The sequence below is a fragment of the Lissotriton helveticus genome, chromosome 6 (genome assembly GCF_964261635.1).
Source record: "Lissotriton helveticus chromosome 6, aLisHel1.1, whole genome shotgun sequence".
In the NCBI taxonomy this organism is placed as follows: domain Eukaryota; kingdom Metazoa; phylum Chordata; class Amphibia; order Caudata; family Salamandridae; genus Lissotriton; species Lissotriton helveticus.
Genome location: NC_136067.1, coordinates 1,406,760,214 through 1,406,776,768, shown reverse-complemented (window position 1 = coordinate 1,406,776,768; position 16,555 = coordinate 1,406,760,214). Strand labels below are relative to the sequence as shown.

The window sequence follows — 16,555 nt, the reverse complement described above, 5'->3', positions numbered from 1 at the left end:
GAGTGAGGGTGAGGGTGAGTGAGGGTGAGTGAGGGTGAGGGGTTGAGGGTGAGTGAGGGTGAGGGTGAGTGAGGGTGAGGGTGAGGGGTTGAGGGTGAGTGAGGGTGAGGGTGAGTGAGGGTGAGTGAGGGTGAGTGAGGGTGAGGGGTTGAGGGTGAGTGAGGGTGAGGGTGAGTGAGGGTGAGGGTGAGGGGTTGAGGGTGAGTGAGGGTGAGGGGTTGAGGGTGAGGGGTTGAGTGTGAGTGAGGGTGAGGGTGAGGGTGAGTGAGGGTGAGGGGTTGAGGGTGAGTGAGGGTGAGTGAGAGTGAGGGTGAGTGAGAGTGAGGGTGAGTGAGGGTGAGTGAGGGGTTGAGGGTGAGGGGTTGAGGGTGAGTGAGGGTGAGGGTTGAGGGTGAGTGAGGGTGAGGGGTTGAGGGTGAGTGAGGGTGAGTGAGGGGGAGGGTGAGTGAGGGTGAGGGTGAGTGAGGGTGAGGGTGAGTCAGGGTGAGTGAGGGTGAGGGTGAGGGTGAGGGGTTGAGGGTGAGTGAGGGTGAGTGAGGGTGAGTGAGGGTGAGTGAGGGTGAGGGTGAGGGTGAGTGAGGGTGAGGGTGGGTGAGGGTGAGTGAGGGTGAGGGTGAGTGAGGGTGAGGGTGAGTGAGGGTGAGGGTGAGGGTGAGGGTGAGTGAGGGTGAGGGTGAGTGAGGGTGAGGGTGAGTGAGGGTGAGTGAGGGTGAGTGAGGGTGGGTGAGGGTGAGTGAGGGTGAGTGAGGGTGAGTGAGGGTGAGGGTGAGTGAGGGTGAGGGTGAGGGTGAGTGAGGGTGAGTGAGGGTGAGTGAGGGTGAGGGGTTGAGGGTGAGTGAGGGTGAGGGGTTGAGGGTGAGTGAGGGTGAGGGTGAGTGAGGTTGAGGGGTTGAGGGTGAGGGGTTAAGGGTGAGTGAGGGTGAGGGGTTGAGGGTGAGTGAGGGTGATGGGTTGAGGGTGAGTGAGGGTGAGGGGTTGAGGGTGAGTGAGGGTGAGGGAGGGTGAGGGTGAGTGAGGGTGAGGGCTTGAGGGTGGGTGAGGGTGAGGGTGAGTGAGGGTGAGGGGTTGAGGGTGAGTGAGGGTGAGTGAGGGTGAGGGGTTGAGGGTGAGTGAGGGTGAGGGTGAGTGAGGGTGAGGGTGAGTGAGGGTGAGTGAGGGTGAGGGGTTGAGGGTGAGTGAGGGTGAGGGGTTGAGGGTGAGTGAGGGTGAGGGTGAGTGAGGGTGAGTGAGGGTGAGGGGTTGAGGGTGAGGGTGAGGGGTTGAGGGAGGGTGAGGGTGAGGGTGAGTGAGAGTGAGGGGTTGAGGGTGAGTGAGGGTGAGGGGTTGAGGGTGAGTGAGGGTGAGGGTGAGGGGTTGGGGGTGAGTGAGGGTGAGTGAGGGTGAGTGAGGGGTTGATGGTGAGGGGTTGAGGGTGAGTGAGGGTGAGGGGTTGAGGGTGAGTGAGGGTGAGGGTGAGGGGTTGAGGGTGAGTGAGGGTGAGGGGTTGAAGGTGAGTGAGGGTGAGGGTGAGTGAGGGTGAGGGTGAGTGAGGGTGAGGGTTTGAGGGTGAGTGAGGGTGAGGGGTTGAGGGTGAGGGTGAGTGAGGGTTTGAGGGTGAGTGAGGGTGAGTGAGGGTGAGGGGTTGAGGGTGAGGGTGAGGGTGAGTGAGGGTGAGTGAGGGTGAGGGTGAGTGAGGGTGAGGGTGAGTGAGGGTGAGTAAGGGTGAGGGGTTGAGGGTGAGTGAGGGTGAGGGGTTGAGGGTGAGTGAGGGTGAGTGAGGGTGAGTGAGGGTGAGGGTGAATGAGGGTGAGTGAGGGTGAGGGTGAGTGAGGGTGAGGGTGAATGAGGGTGAGTGAGGGTGAGGGGTTGAGTGTGAGTGAGGGTGAGGGTGAGTGAGGGTGAGGGTGAGTGAGGGTGAGTGAGGGTGAGGGGTTGAGGGTGAGTGAGGGTGAGGGTGGGTGAGGGTGAGTGAGGGTGAGGGTGAGCGAGGGTGAGGGTGAGGGTGAGTGAGGGTGGGTGAGGGTGAGTGAGGGTGAGTGTGATGGGAGATGTATATGGGCATATAACGAGAAAGCGAAAGTGAAAGAACAGGTGATGTGGAGGACTCAGAGGTAATCAGAACGGGGCCGAACGCAGAGGAGATGGCTTCAAGCTCCAGTACACCACCCTGGCAGCAGGTGTAAGGTGGCTGAAGCAGACAATGCGCATCTTGACGACGGAGAAATCCCATTTAAAAAAGCATCCAGGGCCCTGCATTATAGCTTTGGGCTTTGCTGACAATCACTGATCAGGAAGTCCTTTGCTAACTGGTAACAACCTCTGCTACTGGACGCAGCCTGTGGTGGGCACATTGCTTGTACTGCAGAAAAAGACAGAGTTTAAGCAGCACGTGAGAAGATACCTCGGGCTGCAGGTGGGAGCAAAGTACAGGCCCTGCACCCTCCTCAGTCTGCATGCATGCACGGAGCTTGAATTGCCGTGGCTCTGAGATTTTGGTGGCTTACTGCAAAGTTGCCAGGTTTTGCATGTATGTGCACTGAACACCAGGTTTGTAGAACTGAGCTTTGATTTAACAAACGAGTATCTTCTGGGAGTTGTAGTTTTCGTGTGCCAATATGTAAAAAAAAATAGGCTAATCTCCATGCCCGATAACTATCTGTAGTAGAAAATATCAGGAGTAAGAGAGAGGGTGATCGGCACAAATGAACGGCTGGTAACCTTATTTGTGGCACAGAACCGTTTGCAACCAAAAAGATTGGCTTTCTGGATAAGAAAGTAAGGTTAGCAATAGGCAAAGAAAAGAGACTGCTAGAGGCACACACAAAAGCCAGCTGCTGCTGTGTGTAGGACCACCGGTGAGCCCAGCCTGCCTTGAGCATGTAAACACACTCCATTCAGCGTCATCGGAGTGCAAAGTTCCCAGAGAAACAAGAAAGGAAACAAGACGGAGGGCATTGCTGTGGGGAGGGGGGGAGGAGAAATGCACACGGCGGGCAGGGGAGGGGGCGGAGCGGGGAGAGCGGCATGTGGGTGTGAAGCAGCCGGGGCCTTTGAAGTGAAGCTAAGCTTCACTTCAAAAGGTGTGGGAGGAATGCGGCTGAGGGGACAGACGGCGATTTGGTGATGTGCACGCGCATTTTAGGTCAATGCGCAAGCGCATTGACCTAAAAGCCACGGGCACAGCACCAAATCGCCGCAGTTAGGTAAACTTTGTTTAAAGCCCTATAGTCTCGCTCTGCTCAATGCGCATGCGCATTGACAGGCGAGACCTAAAAATCGTGTCATTTGGAACGTTTAATCGAACCACGCTGTTCGCAATGTTACTTGAAAATGTCTCTGCCCGGAGCCTCTATTCTGCAGTAATGCCACACTTTCCTACCCTGTAAGAACGATGACACATCACTGACCTTTTGTTACTCAAGATTTTCTTCCAGTTTCAAAGACGTTTGTGATAGTTAACATTGTACGTTTCCTAACGGCGGGCTGCCCTCCGTTTTTTGCCGCCCTGCTGATAAAAGAAGACTAAAATGACCAGTTAAAAAAGTTTTTTTTGTTTTGACCCTGGATGTTTAATTTCGCCTGTTTTTTCCTGTTCATGAACAGTAAAGAAAGAAGTGGTCGTCGAAGCCGGTTTGCTGGAGCCAATGCTTGATCTGCTGGAGTCGGGCGACGCTGCTGTGCAGTGCAACTCCTGCGCGTGCGTCATGACCCTGGCCTCTTCAGGTGAGTGGCCTTATTCTGCCCCACACTATTAACGTGCGTTTAATTACTTGCATCATACTGCTGCAAACATGTTTTATTTTATTCATGCCGTTTTATAAAGCACGACCGCAGCCCGAGGTATGCACACTTACTTTACAAGAACAAGCATTCACAAAGCCAATATCCATGGATTTTACGTATTCAAATATGCAGTGCTAACGCATAATGTTAGGATGCCCTCAAACAGTCGTTAGCATTTGGTAAGAGGTGACCGAAAAATACGTTAGGCTGCGCCAAAACTTGATTGAAAAAGTATCAACCCAACTGCTAAAATAGTCGGGTCGAAGAAAGCCAGTGGTTGAAAGGGACTCACCCAAGCCCAGTCTTTGTGTATTGTAAACCATAGGTCTATGTTACACTTGCTCTCTCAAAACCTAGACCTAGAATGGGGCAAAGTTACAAAATCAAGCGAATAACAATAAAACGACAATGGTGTATATATAAGGCAAGTCAATAAAATATAGGGGGAATGGTAATAAAAACAAGCATTGGCATAGCCAATAGGTCTCGCCTTTGGGACCTTATAAGTGTTTAGCCATGCAACAGTTGATGTTGTTGCACCAAGGAAATTGTGCTGCATAATTAAATACTTATACGGTCCCAAACGTGAGACCTATTGGCTATGCCAATGCTTGTTTTTAATTTTTATTAGACGCATATGGCTACAACTTACAGGCACAACAAATCCTTTTACTCTTATTATTTCTGTAGCATATGCTTGCAACAAAACATTTTACAAAATCTAACCATCGCACCAGCTTAGCAAGGCAAGGCCTATTGATTTGCTGATGCTTGTTTCACACTTGCACTTTGCCAGGATGGCACGCCCACTTGCGAGGAGCTCACAGAGCCACAGAGACTGTTATCTTTTGTCTCTGACAGACTGCTGTGCCAGGGATCCTGTAAAGAGGGGCCTCGGGTGACTCACGCCGTGGAAATCCTATGGGGTGAAAATTGGTGGAGGGTACCAAGAGGGGCTGGAGATAAGTCCAAATAGAAAAAAAACCCAGGCGGCAAACAACACTGGGAACCTTACTCCGAGCCCCCCTTGCCCTACTAAAAACATGACGCATAGATACAGAAAATAATACCCTCGATACCTCGGCGTGTCAACACCCGTGTAACATAGAGGTGTGAATAGCCAGTACAGGTCTGATATTGGGGCGGCAGATGACAGCCTCATCCTTCCTCTTTCACAGGGCAACTTAAAGAGTATTATAAAGTCGGTTAACAGTAACCCATGTTATCGTCAGTGGCATGAAGGGTCGCCTTGTAATTTGAACGACTCTGCCCCAGCCCGAAGAGCACGACGTGCGACTGAGCTCAAACGTCGTGGCACATCACTCACTGTCTCTGCCAGTCCGTAAATTACTAAGTACCGATCTTACATGCCAGCCAGCCTGCAGCGTGGCTCAAAAATCCTCAGTTTTCCATTCGCCTCAACCCTGCTAGTCATACAGAGGCGACACTGACTCGACAAGTGATTTGCAGAGTCCGACCCCTAGTGGCCCTTCTGAGGCACTTCCCCAACAGATGGTAGTCACTGTCAGTTTTTCAGAAGCACAGGTTTGACACTTTACAGGTTCAGCAAGCCAGTGCGACTTACCCTTTTCCATCCTTCTAAGCAATTAAGCATTATTGGGCTCTCGGGAGCCAACTCGATTTCCTCGACAAGCTAATCTGTCTCCACAGACCGCCACATTGTGCACTCTCACACAGTGCAATATCGCCACCCTTCGGCCACCAGCTGTAAGCAGAAAACCATATATTTCATTTGATATTCTGACCATACAAGTAATAATAATAAACAAGGGGAGGGGGTGGAAGCATGGAGAACATGGACAACAGGAGTGGGGGGGAGGATGGAGATTACGGACACCGGGAGGGGGCCTCCTAACCTGGGGCTCACATTGCCCCAGGGTCTGTTCTGCACTAAGCACGAGCACGAAAGTGAAAGCTATTAGAAACAAGCGCTGTTTACAGAAAACAGTGCCCGGAGGTGCAGCCACAACGTGAACGCGTGGAGCCTTTGAAATAGGAAACCCAACAGATGGCGAGCTGCTCGCTCCCGCAAGGTAAACGTCATACATGCACGAGTGCTCATTGGAAACAGTGCAGTACATGCACAAGGTGAACAACCTTTACAACAAAACTTTTACAACGTACTACCATTACAACGCGGTCATTACAACGCAAACCATTACAACGCATTGCGCTGGGGGGCACTCTAGGATAGGGAATAAGTTTAATTTACTATCCAACACCTTCCCTAGTGTCCACGGGGACTGGTGTTGGAATAGTAAATTAAACTTTTCACTATCCAGCACCCCAAAGCGCTATGCGTTGTAATGGATTGCGATGTAAAAACCGCGTTGTAAAGGCAGGCGTTGTAATAGCCTGCGTTGTAACGTCATACATCCCATGCACAAGTTTCCAAAAAAGTACTGAGTGATTCCAAGAGGTCATCTTCTATGCAGCGCTTGCGCGCTGCCTAGGCAAGACCTAAAAATGTGGGGTGTATAAATCTTGGCGCCAGTACTTGAAACGCAAATTCAGAATAAGCAAAGGGAGGGGTGTCCTGATGTATCTTAAAGGAAACACCTCAAAGGAAGAAGTCGGAGTAGGATATTAGGCAAGGAAGGGTGAATGCAGAACAGGTAAAAAAAGCAAAATGGGGTATTGCGCGAGACAGCAAGAGAAGACTCTTTGAAGTCTTTAAGAGAGGGAAGAATGGAAAGAGAGGTAAAGAGGCAGCGGCGCGGGCTGAAGCTCGAGAAGAATGAGATATGACATTAAAGCGAGTTAGGGCCAATAGCGACTTCCTGTTCTTTGTGAGTAGGTGCTGTGGAAACAGGCATTTCATGTGTTCTTTGTCTCTTTGTATCGACTCAACAAAAAATTCAACCAAAAGATTATTTAAAAAAAGAGAGAAAGAGCCTAGCGCCAGGCACAAACTGAAGTTGTGGCCAGATACAAACGATATGCCTGACGTTGAAGTGTTGTGGGAAAATGGCATGTTTATCACCTTGACAGGAAAAAATATATAAATGAACATTTGAATTGCATTAAACCCAGATAGTTGCTGTGTGGACATGCCACGCCTTTGCTTTGTAGCTTGTCTGTGTCCTTACAGAAGGGCACAAACAACATGCATAAAAGGTCCAAATTACAACTGTGCAGCCTGATAAGAGTCCAGCAGGTGTTTTTCGCCTTCTCACTGGTATCACACTTTGCTGTTTTCATTACATTTCCGGAATATTCTTAGTCTTTCTTGTCCCTCAGCAAGATCTTTGTAAAGAGATTTCAGAAAATACTTTTACAATGTCTGCTTATTTGCACATTAGCTTTTTGGCCATCTTTCGATGGACAGTAGCAGACACTGGAAACTAGGTGGCGAAAACAACACAACAGTAGGCTCGCACGGCGTACACAAAAATATGGTAATTAAACCTATGCTGCCGTGGTGCAGTATATGTGAATATGCAAAGGCCGGAGCTCCAGCAGGGAGCTTGTTGCTACACAGTTCATACTAACAGCCCCCTCCAGCTGGTATACAACCTTTACCATGCAACTTTTACCACGACCTACCTTTACCACGCAACTTTTACAACGCAGGACCCTTTACCACGCATACCATTACAACGCAGGTATTTACAACGCAGATACCTTTACAACGCATACCATTACAACGTAAGTATTGGTAAGTATATAATTTTATTTAAAATATTTTAGGTTTGGGTTTTGGGTAAATGGGTATTTTTAGGGTTCAGGGTCAGTTTTCAGTTTTTGGGTAAAGGGGTATTTTTAGGGTTCAGGGTTAGTTTTCAGTTTTTGGGTAAAGGGGTATTTTTAGGGTTCAGGGTCAGTTTTCAGTTTTGGGTAAAGGGGTATTTTTAGGGTTCAGGGTCAGTTTTCAGTTTTTGGGGTACAGGGGTATTTTTAGGGTTCAGGGCTGGGTTTGGGTTTTGGGGTACAGGGGTATTTTTAGGTTTCAGGGTTGGGTTTGGGTTTTGGGGTACAGGGGTATTTTTAGGTTTCAGGGCTGGGTTTGGGTTTTGGGGTTCAGGGGTATTTTTAGGTTTCAGGGCTGGGTTTGGGTTTTGGGGTACAGGGGTATTTTTTAACATATATTTAAAAATTAATAAATACATATTAATATAAATAATTAAAATATTAAATATTAAAATAATAATGTATTAATTAAAAAAATATTATTAATAATTACATTATTTTACCATATTATTTACTTACCTATACTTACGTTGTAATGGTATGCGTTGTAATAGTACCTGCGTTGTAGTGTATTGCGTTGTAAAGGTATTCGTGGTAAAGGGTCCTGCGTTGTAAAAAATGCGTGGTAATGGTCTGCGTGGTAAAAGAACGCGTGGTAACGTCATATATCCCCTCCAGCTGCACCCATCGGGCCTAGCTTTGGTATGTGAGAACATCTGAAAAGATTGGCTGGTGATTTTGTATTGCACTGTCACATCCCCATTGCAGATTCTGTTGAGGAATGCTAGGGTAAATCTTAATTGCATCGTATACTATACCAAGGGCCAGATGTACGACCATTTGGGATTGCGACTCGCAAATTGTGAAAAATAGCAAGTCGCAATTTGCGAGTCGCAATTCCAAATGTACAACAGTGTCAGAGACACTGTTAGTGATTCCCAATGGGGTCGCAAAATGCGAGGCTCATTAATATTCATGAGGTACTTGCATTTTGCGACCCCATTGAGAATGGCTGGCCCTCCCATGGCCTGCTGGGCTCAGCAGAACCCCAAGTCTGGGACTGATATTAAAAATGCACCCGTTTTCCTTCAAGGAAAATGGGATGCATTTAAAAACAAAAAAACATTTTCTTTTAATTTTTAAGGGCAGGGAGTTGTCCTTGGGACCACTGCCTGCCCTTAAAAAATATTTTCGCACGCATTTGCAAAGGGGAAGGGGTCCTCTGGGGACCATTTCCCATTTGCGACTGAATTACCACCTACTTGAAGTAGGCAATTGCGGTCGCAAAACAGTCATGCATAGGGCTCAGAGTCCCAATTAAGAAGGGATGTCCATGAAACTCCCCTTCCTAATTGTGAGTCGCAAACGCTATTTAGCGAGTCGCAAATAAATTGTGACTCGCTAAATAGCGTTTGTACATGGCCCTGTAGGGTTTTGTTTGCACATGCAAAAACGGGTCATACATCTGGCCCTAAATATTTTAGAGAAGCAGGGAAAAAATTATTGGAAAGTTCACTAATAGTGATAAACTTAATGATAGATAACAGGTGTAACACTTCATTGGTTTTTAAATTGTGAATTTTTTTAAAGCATTTACTGTCATTGTGGAGGGTTCATTATTAACTGGTTTTATACACGTGTATATGTGGTTTGTATTAATGAAATAAACATTTTTTGACATTTATGAATGTATTTACTTACTTTTCCATAGCGTAGTATACTATACTAAGTTTAGTGGGGCAGTCATGGAATGGAACAGAATGGCCATAAGCAATACATTATTCATTAATTTTCAGGTTGCATAATTTATGCTTCAATATACTGGTATTCTGTAGTCTGTATTCTGCAACACCTGTATCTATAACATAGTGCACAGTTGAATTAGACATTATGTTATCACGCTTCGAAACACTCTTTAGTCTGAGATCAGTTACCGACTGCTGAGAAGGATTGCAGCAAAAGTGAAAGATCGCGATTTGTGCTGCAGCATGCCTCCCAGCATGCTTTGCTTCACCATCCCATGACATCATGAAGAGGTGGAAAAGTCCAGGTACATGACCTACTTATAAAATGCAGCGTGCCATTTATCAGGCAATTCTCTTAAAGAGCCGGTGATCCAGGGGCTTGGCACATGGAGTAGCTACAATATATTATGCGGATACATATACAATCCCACTATGACTAGTGTGTTCCCACAGTAATCCCTGGGACTCACACACAGTTCCGGATTACCAATTAAGCAAAGTAGGCACCGGCCTCTGGGCCCCACTTCTTTTAGGGGCCCGCAACAACAGATCAAAATAATATTGATTTGATCTTGAAAGAAAATTACAATCAAGCTTATCTACATTAAAGACTCGTTAGAGAAAATTCAGTATTAATGTAATGTACCCATTAACAACCTAAAGTACATAAACCAGAGACGTTGCATCAGATTCACATAACAGTTTGGGGCATGTTTACAAGAAAACTGGTGGAGCGCGGTGTTACGCCAAAATTGGTAACGCCACGCTCTAACAGTTTCAAAACGCAGGAATGCGCTGTATTCACAAGAATGTGGTGCACCCCTGCGTTACCCTTAGCGCTGGCACCAAAAAAACTGAGTAGCACCAGCGCAGGCACCCCAGGGTCATTTTGCTAGGGTGGCTGCGCTGCAGGGGCAATTGTTTATGTGCAGGAAAGGGACCTTCCTGCACATAAACAATCTTTACAGGCGATTTGCTGGGCGTGGCTTGACCTCCGCCGAGCATGGACGCCTGAGCCCCGAGCTCCGGGCCGATCTCGGCGTTTATCCTGTCTAAGACCTTCCCCGGCGGCGCCGACGACCCAGCGTGGTACTTAGGGGTTGTGGAGCACCTTGGCGGCAGTTGTGTGCGGGGTGAGGTCCTCGAAAGCAACGAGCCCGGAGACCAGAGGGAGGCCCCGCCTGAGGCGATCGGCCATCTTGCCGGAGGCCTACCGCAGCTACCTGATCCCCGGCCTCAATTGGCGGGGAGCCGCCTGGAGACCCGACCCGCTGCAGACGAGCGGAGGTTGGTGCCGGACCGAAGACGGCCGCCTGGCGAATGTAGACGCGGGCGCCCTGCACTGGCACCCGCGAAACACCGTGGCAGCTGGATAGTGGTCGGTGGCCCTGAGAGAAGGGGTCCGGTGAGTTGTGCTGCGACACCATCGCACCCGGGCAGCGGCGCGGCACGATTGCCGGAGGGGGACGACACCTGGAGCGGATCCGGCAAGCGCCGCTTGGTACGGGGAGTGGCGCTGCCTTGCGGCCTGCTGGCTGTGCTGCTGGAGGCGCGGGGCGGCCCGGGACCGTGACACGGGCCCCGGCTCGGAAGAAGTTGCTAAGGAGCCAGGAGTGTGTGGTGCTCGGCCTGCCGGGGACACCGCTGATGGGCTGCAGGACTGGCGGCTGGTGCGCCCACGAGCTGAGCGGGACCTGGACGGGGGTGCCCCATTCATTACCCGGTGTTGGCAACGACGGTGGCGCCTTGGTTCCTGCGCCACGCGGCTCTGGACTCTGGGCGACTCCTGGACGTCCCTTGGTGGCGGGGCTGGCCCGCGAACACGGAGTTGCCCCCACGGCTGGCTGCACACAGGGGAGAGTGGCTTGGGGTAGCACTGAGCCCCCCGGATGCGGAGTCCACCGGCCGGATTTCCCCGCACTCGACGAGGAGCTTTGACTGCTGTACGCCCCTGGTAGACCTCGTCGGAGGGCGCTGGGGCTGGCGAGTGGTGCCCCCATTGGAGCGGCGGGTACCAGTAAGCCCGCGGCGTCCTTTGGAGCGTGGGCTGGTGCCCGGACCTTCTTGCACGGGCGGACCACCAGGCCTCGGTCCTGGTAAATTGACTGGATGGAACTACGGGGAGCACGGTTCCCATTGCAGTCAGGAGCGCATCGTGAGGTTGGCTTTTGGCGCCCGGCACGATTGGCGAGACCCGGGGCTGCGCCATGGGGAAACCGCGGAAGGGAGCAGGAGCGGCACCGGCCGACCAGACTGAGGACCTGCCGGAGGTGCAAGGACAGAGCCCGATGGAAGGCCAGAATGCGGGGCTACAACAGCAGCAAATGGACCAGATCCTTAAGGCCATAGGGGACTCTAGAGAAGCGCTGCGGCAGGACATTGCGCAGGTATCGACAGGCCTAGGCCTCCTGAAGGCAGACCACGACAAGCTCGCTGATCGGGTCAAGTCTGCGGAGCTGGTGCTGGAGACACTAGAGCCGGCCCGGAAAGCAGCGGATGCCACGATGGAGGACTTACTGCGCAGAGTGCAACACCTGGAAAGGAGGGCGGAAGATGCAGAAGGGCGCACTAGGCGCAATAACATTCGAGTGGTGGGTTTGCCGGAAAATATTGAGGGGAGCGACATGGTCTCCTATCTGGAAAAATGGCTGTGGGATGTGGTGGTTCCTGAGGGCCTGACGCACTTCTACACACTAGAGAGGGGCTCACAGGGTCCCGGCCCGGCCTCCGGCACCGGGCCGCCCTCCCCGGCCGGTGGTTGCGCGCCTGCTGCATTTCAGAGACCGGGACATCATCCTGCGACAAGTTAGGTCGGCTGGCCCGTATAAGGTGGACAACGCATCGGTGTCTCTCTTCCCCGATTATTCCCAAGAGGTCCAGCATAGCCGTTTCTCCTTCTTGGCGGTTAAGAGGGCCCTTCGTGATGAAGGAGTGCAGTACTCCTTACTGTTTCCGGCGCGCTTGAAAGTGTTGGTGGATGGAGTGGCGACGTTTTGTGACACGCCGGATGACGCTTGGCAATGGCTGGAACGGTACCGAGCGGGCAAAGACGGCGCTGGCAACTGGGCAGTGGCAACGGAGGAGCGACCAAAACCGCGCAGGAGTAGGCGCAACCGGAGACGTGTACAGAACAGGAGGTCCCCATCAGCATCACAGACGGAGCTGGAGAGGCAGGCTGCCCTGCAGGCGGTGTCGGTTATCTCTGGAGTGGCGACGGAGACCCCATTGGTGGACTCGGGTTCCCGGCTGGGCTCTGATGAGGCGGACTTTGGAGGCTCTGATGGGGGATCGGAGAAGGATCCTGGGGGGCTGCCTCAGGTTACCCCACAGATGGCCGATGGACTGATGGACGAATGACACTCAGGATGCTGAGCGAAGTACAGTAAGGGGGCATGCTCAGCCTGTGGTGTTGACACTGTGGGGGACACTGGGGGACCGCTTCTCGGGGCGCTGCGAGGAATTCTTTCTTCTGTATTTAAGGGATATTGCTGGGGAGTGAGAGGGCCCTGGCGGACTGAGGACTCAACTGGGTTGAGGCGCTGCTGGGGGGAGGAGGCTATCGTGGGCGGGATCGGCCTATCACGGTGTGGTGGGCCTCTTGCTGTCCGGCCTGGCTGGTGTGGGGTCACACCCTCTACCTCACATAGCTTGTGAGTCTTTGGTAGTTACCAGAGTTTCCCTCATTGATGGGGGTTGGGTTTGGATGGGTAACAACTGTTTGGCACCTGTTCTGGGGGAGGGTGGGTTGGGAGTTGGTTGGGGCTGTTACACGTTAAAGGGGGTTGTCAGTGTGCCGCTAGGATTGTGTGGGATTGAACTCCGCTATAGGCCTATTGATGGCGGCTAGACTTGAATTCAAATGTATTACCTGGAATGTGCGGGGGCTCAACTCCATGAGGAAGCGGTATAAAGTGCATGCATATTTGGTCCGCAGGGGGGTTCAGGTGGCCTTTTTACAGGAAACACATTTAACTCAAGCAGAAGGACAGGCGCTGCCGCGGCGATGGAGGGGGCAACTCTTCTATACCACCTATTCCGCTTATGCTAGGGGGCGCTGGTCTGGGTGCGCGCAGGTGTCCCCTTTCAACCCATGACGACGATGGTGGACTCAGACGGGAGGTTTGTGGCTGTGCTGGGGCGTCTCGATGGCCGGGACGTTACGCTTTGCAGTGTCTATGTCCCAAACTCTGATCAGGCTGCGTTCTTCTCGGCGCTGTCGGGGAGGCTGGCGTCCCTGTTGGTGAGCACAGTGTTTGTGGGGGGGACTTTAATTCGGTGGTAGACGTGGAGATGGATCGTTCCCATCCTCCGCTGGCGCAAACAGTAGTGCGCAGGGTGGCCAGGGTGCGGAAGAATTGACAGGAAAAATGGGACCTCTTGGATGCCTGGCGGACACATCACCCCGCTGACAGGGATTATTCGTTTTATTCTGCACCCCATGACCTTCACGTGCGCCTTGACACTGTTCTTTGTACACTTGGGGCCCAGGAACTCACACGTAGTAGCGAATACCTAGCGAGGACTATCTCGGATCATAACCCTTGCTTGCTCACCTTCCTCTGGTCGAGACAGCGGCAGTCGGTTCCCACATGGAGACTGAACCCGCTGGCGCTGGAGGACCCGGTGTTTAATGCGGAGGTGCGGGAGGGCATAGAGCATTACTTTCAGGAGAACGCGGGGTCCGCGACCACCAGGGCGCATGAAAGGGACGCCTTCAAAGTGGTGGTGCGAGGTGTGTGCCTCTCGTCCACAGTGGGGGCGCGTCGGACATTGCTAGGTGATATAGAACGGGAGGAGGCCTCACTGCGGCAGGCGGAGAAGGCTAGTCATATAGAGGGGGGCAGTAGGGAGGAAGTGCTAGCGGCTCAGGAGCGGGTAGCCACTCAAGTTGAGAGGCTTCGCTGCCTTGATTATAGAGAGTACATGGTCCGGGCACACGCTGAGAGAGATCGGGTAGGCACATTGTTAGCATGGTTGGCCAACCCACATACTAGAGGTACGCTGATACTATCACTGGCTACACCCGCAGGGGCCCTGGTTCACTCGCAGAAAGAGATTAACGATCAGTTTCTGGCTTACTACGCGGAGCTCTACCGGAGCAGGCTGACGGTTCCTCCGGCTGTGTTGGATGCCTTCTTGGATGAGGCGCAGTTACCGCAGTAAGACTCAGAACAGGGGAACGCGCTGGGCGCTGCTATATCCTTGGGGGAGATTAGAGCAGCGGTTAAGCACATGGCCAGAAAGAAGACGCGGGGGTGACGGCCTGCCGATGGAGTTCTACACCTCGTACATTGACCTCCTAGCACCTCATTTACATCAGGTGTATGGCGAGGCCTGGGAGCTGGGCAGGCTGCCACCGTCGGCCAGAGAGGCGATCATAGTGCCGTTACTGAAGAAGGGCGGACTGCCTACCGCAAGGACGGCTTACCGTCCGCTCTCGATGCTTACTGTGGACTATAAGGTGCTGAGTAGGATCTTGGCCACGCGGCTGTCCGTGCATATGTGTACTCTGGTGCACCCGGACCCGTCAGGCTTCATTCCCACGCCGAACACCTCGACATGCATACGGCGACTGATATGGGTCATGGAAGTTGAGGGGCAGGGTCCCTCAGGCGCGGCTGTGCTGTCGGTGGATATCGAAAAGGCATTCGATAGCGTGGAGTGGTCGTACCTGTTTTGCGTGCTTCGTCGGTTCGGGTTAGGGGATGGTTTCGTCCGCTGGACGCAGCTGCTGTATGACTCCGCTACTGCCAGGGTCCGTACGGGCCGCTCAATATCTGTGGCATGCTCGGTGGAAAGAGGCACAGGGTTGCTCCTTGTCCCCGCTCCTCTTTGCGTTGGCGATCGAGCCTCTGGCAGCACGAGTCCGGCAGGGACGATATTATGGGGGGGTGCTGCTGCGCGGCGATCCGCATTATATCTCCCTGTATGCCGACGACCTCTTACTATACTTGGCCGACATGGAGGCTTCAGTGCGAGGCGCACGGGCCCTCCTCCGGGAGTTTGGCGAATTGTCAGGGCTGCGTGTTAACTGGTCCAAGACCTGTTTATTCCCATTGACACCACGTTGCGCCCAGCCCACAGAGCTGGAGGGACTGCGCTGGGAATCGGAGTGCTTACCGTACCTTGGTGTTTATATTTACCACACCCACTCACTCCTATATGAGGGGAATGTGGGCAGGGCGTTGAGGGGCATTAAAGGCAGTATGGGGTTTTGGCGTTCCCTTCCACTGTCAGTGGCCGGACGAATAGCGCTGTTGAAAATGGTGGCCCTCCCGCGACTGCTTTATTTTTTTCGCACACTACCGTTGTGGATTCCGATTTCCTTCTTCAGGATGCTGCGGTCGATGGTGATAGGGTTCATCTGGGGCTCCGGCAGGAGACGTGTAGCTTTGAACACTCTGCTCAGATCGCGGGAGGAAGGAGGTCTGGCAGTACCGGATTTTGAATGGTACTATCTGGTGGCACAGCTGCAATGGCTCACGCAGGCGGTGGCGCGGGAGTTTAGGGGCCCAGACGGTCCGCAGGGCAGAATTATTCAGCGCCATGTCTTGTCCTTCATAGTGCTCCAGCAGAGGCTTCAGCTGGACCAGCTCACTCTCGAGGAGCGTAGCCTTCGCCAATGCTGGCTACGTAGCCAGAAACGGGCGTAATTTCCCACCCCGTATTCCCCGGAGATCCCTTTGGGCATGTGCACTGCCCTCCCACATGGCGGGGATTGGTCGGCGCTGGCCGCCTGGGAGGACCGCGGGGTCCACATGATAGGGGACTTGTATAGAGATGGTACTTTGTTGCCGTTCCACGAACTGCAAGACACCTTTGATTTGCCGAGGGGTGACTTTTTGCTACACGTGCTTTGGTATCCCGAATCCAGAGGCACTGGAAGTTGGGTCTGGCGGAACCCCCCACGTCATTGGGCTGTCAATACATCACGATGGCCGCTGGCACTTTCAAGGCTATCACCTGCTTGTACAGGAGAATGGCATTGGATGGACCGCCCCCCCCTGGATAGGTTGTGGGAGCGCTGGGAGGGAGACCTCGGACGGCAGATACCGGAGGCGACCTGGCCTCAGTTCGTGCGACGGGCCTGGAAGGGCACGCGCAATGTCCGGTTTCAGCTGGTCCAATACTTCTCGCTACACAGGGCTTATTTGACGCCGGTTAAAATTCAGCAGGTCTTTGGAGGAGCGCACTCAGTGTGCCCTCGTTGTAACGCGGAGGGTGCTGACTTTGGTCACATGTTTTGGTCCTGCGCAGGGCTCGGTACATACTGGTCTGATGTTATGACTTGCTTGAATGAGGTTACAGGACGTCAAGTTGAAGTGAGCATGGGGGCT

At 52.5% G+C, this 16,555-nt stretch overlaps 1 protein-coding gene across 1 annotated transcript in view; it reads left to right on the top strand.

Annotated features, from left to right (window-relative positions):
- Positions 1–16,555, top strand: part of LOC144761766 (uncharacterized) — a 638,918-nt gene that overhangs the window by 296,016 nt on the left and 326,347 nt on the right. Inside the window, exon 4 of the mRNA XM_078647014.1 lies at positions 3,583–3,702. Coding sequence (XP_078503140.1) covers positions 3,583–3,702 — 120 coding nt within the window. The remainder of the gene's footprint in view (positions 1–3,582; positions 3,703–16,555) is intronic.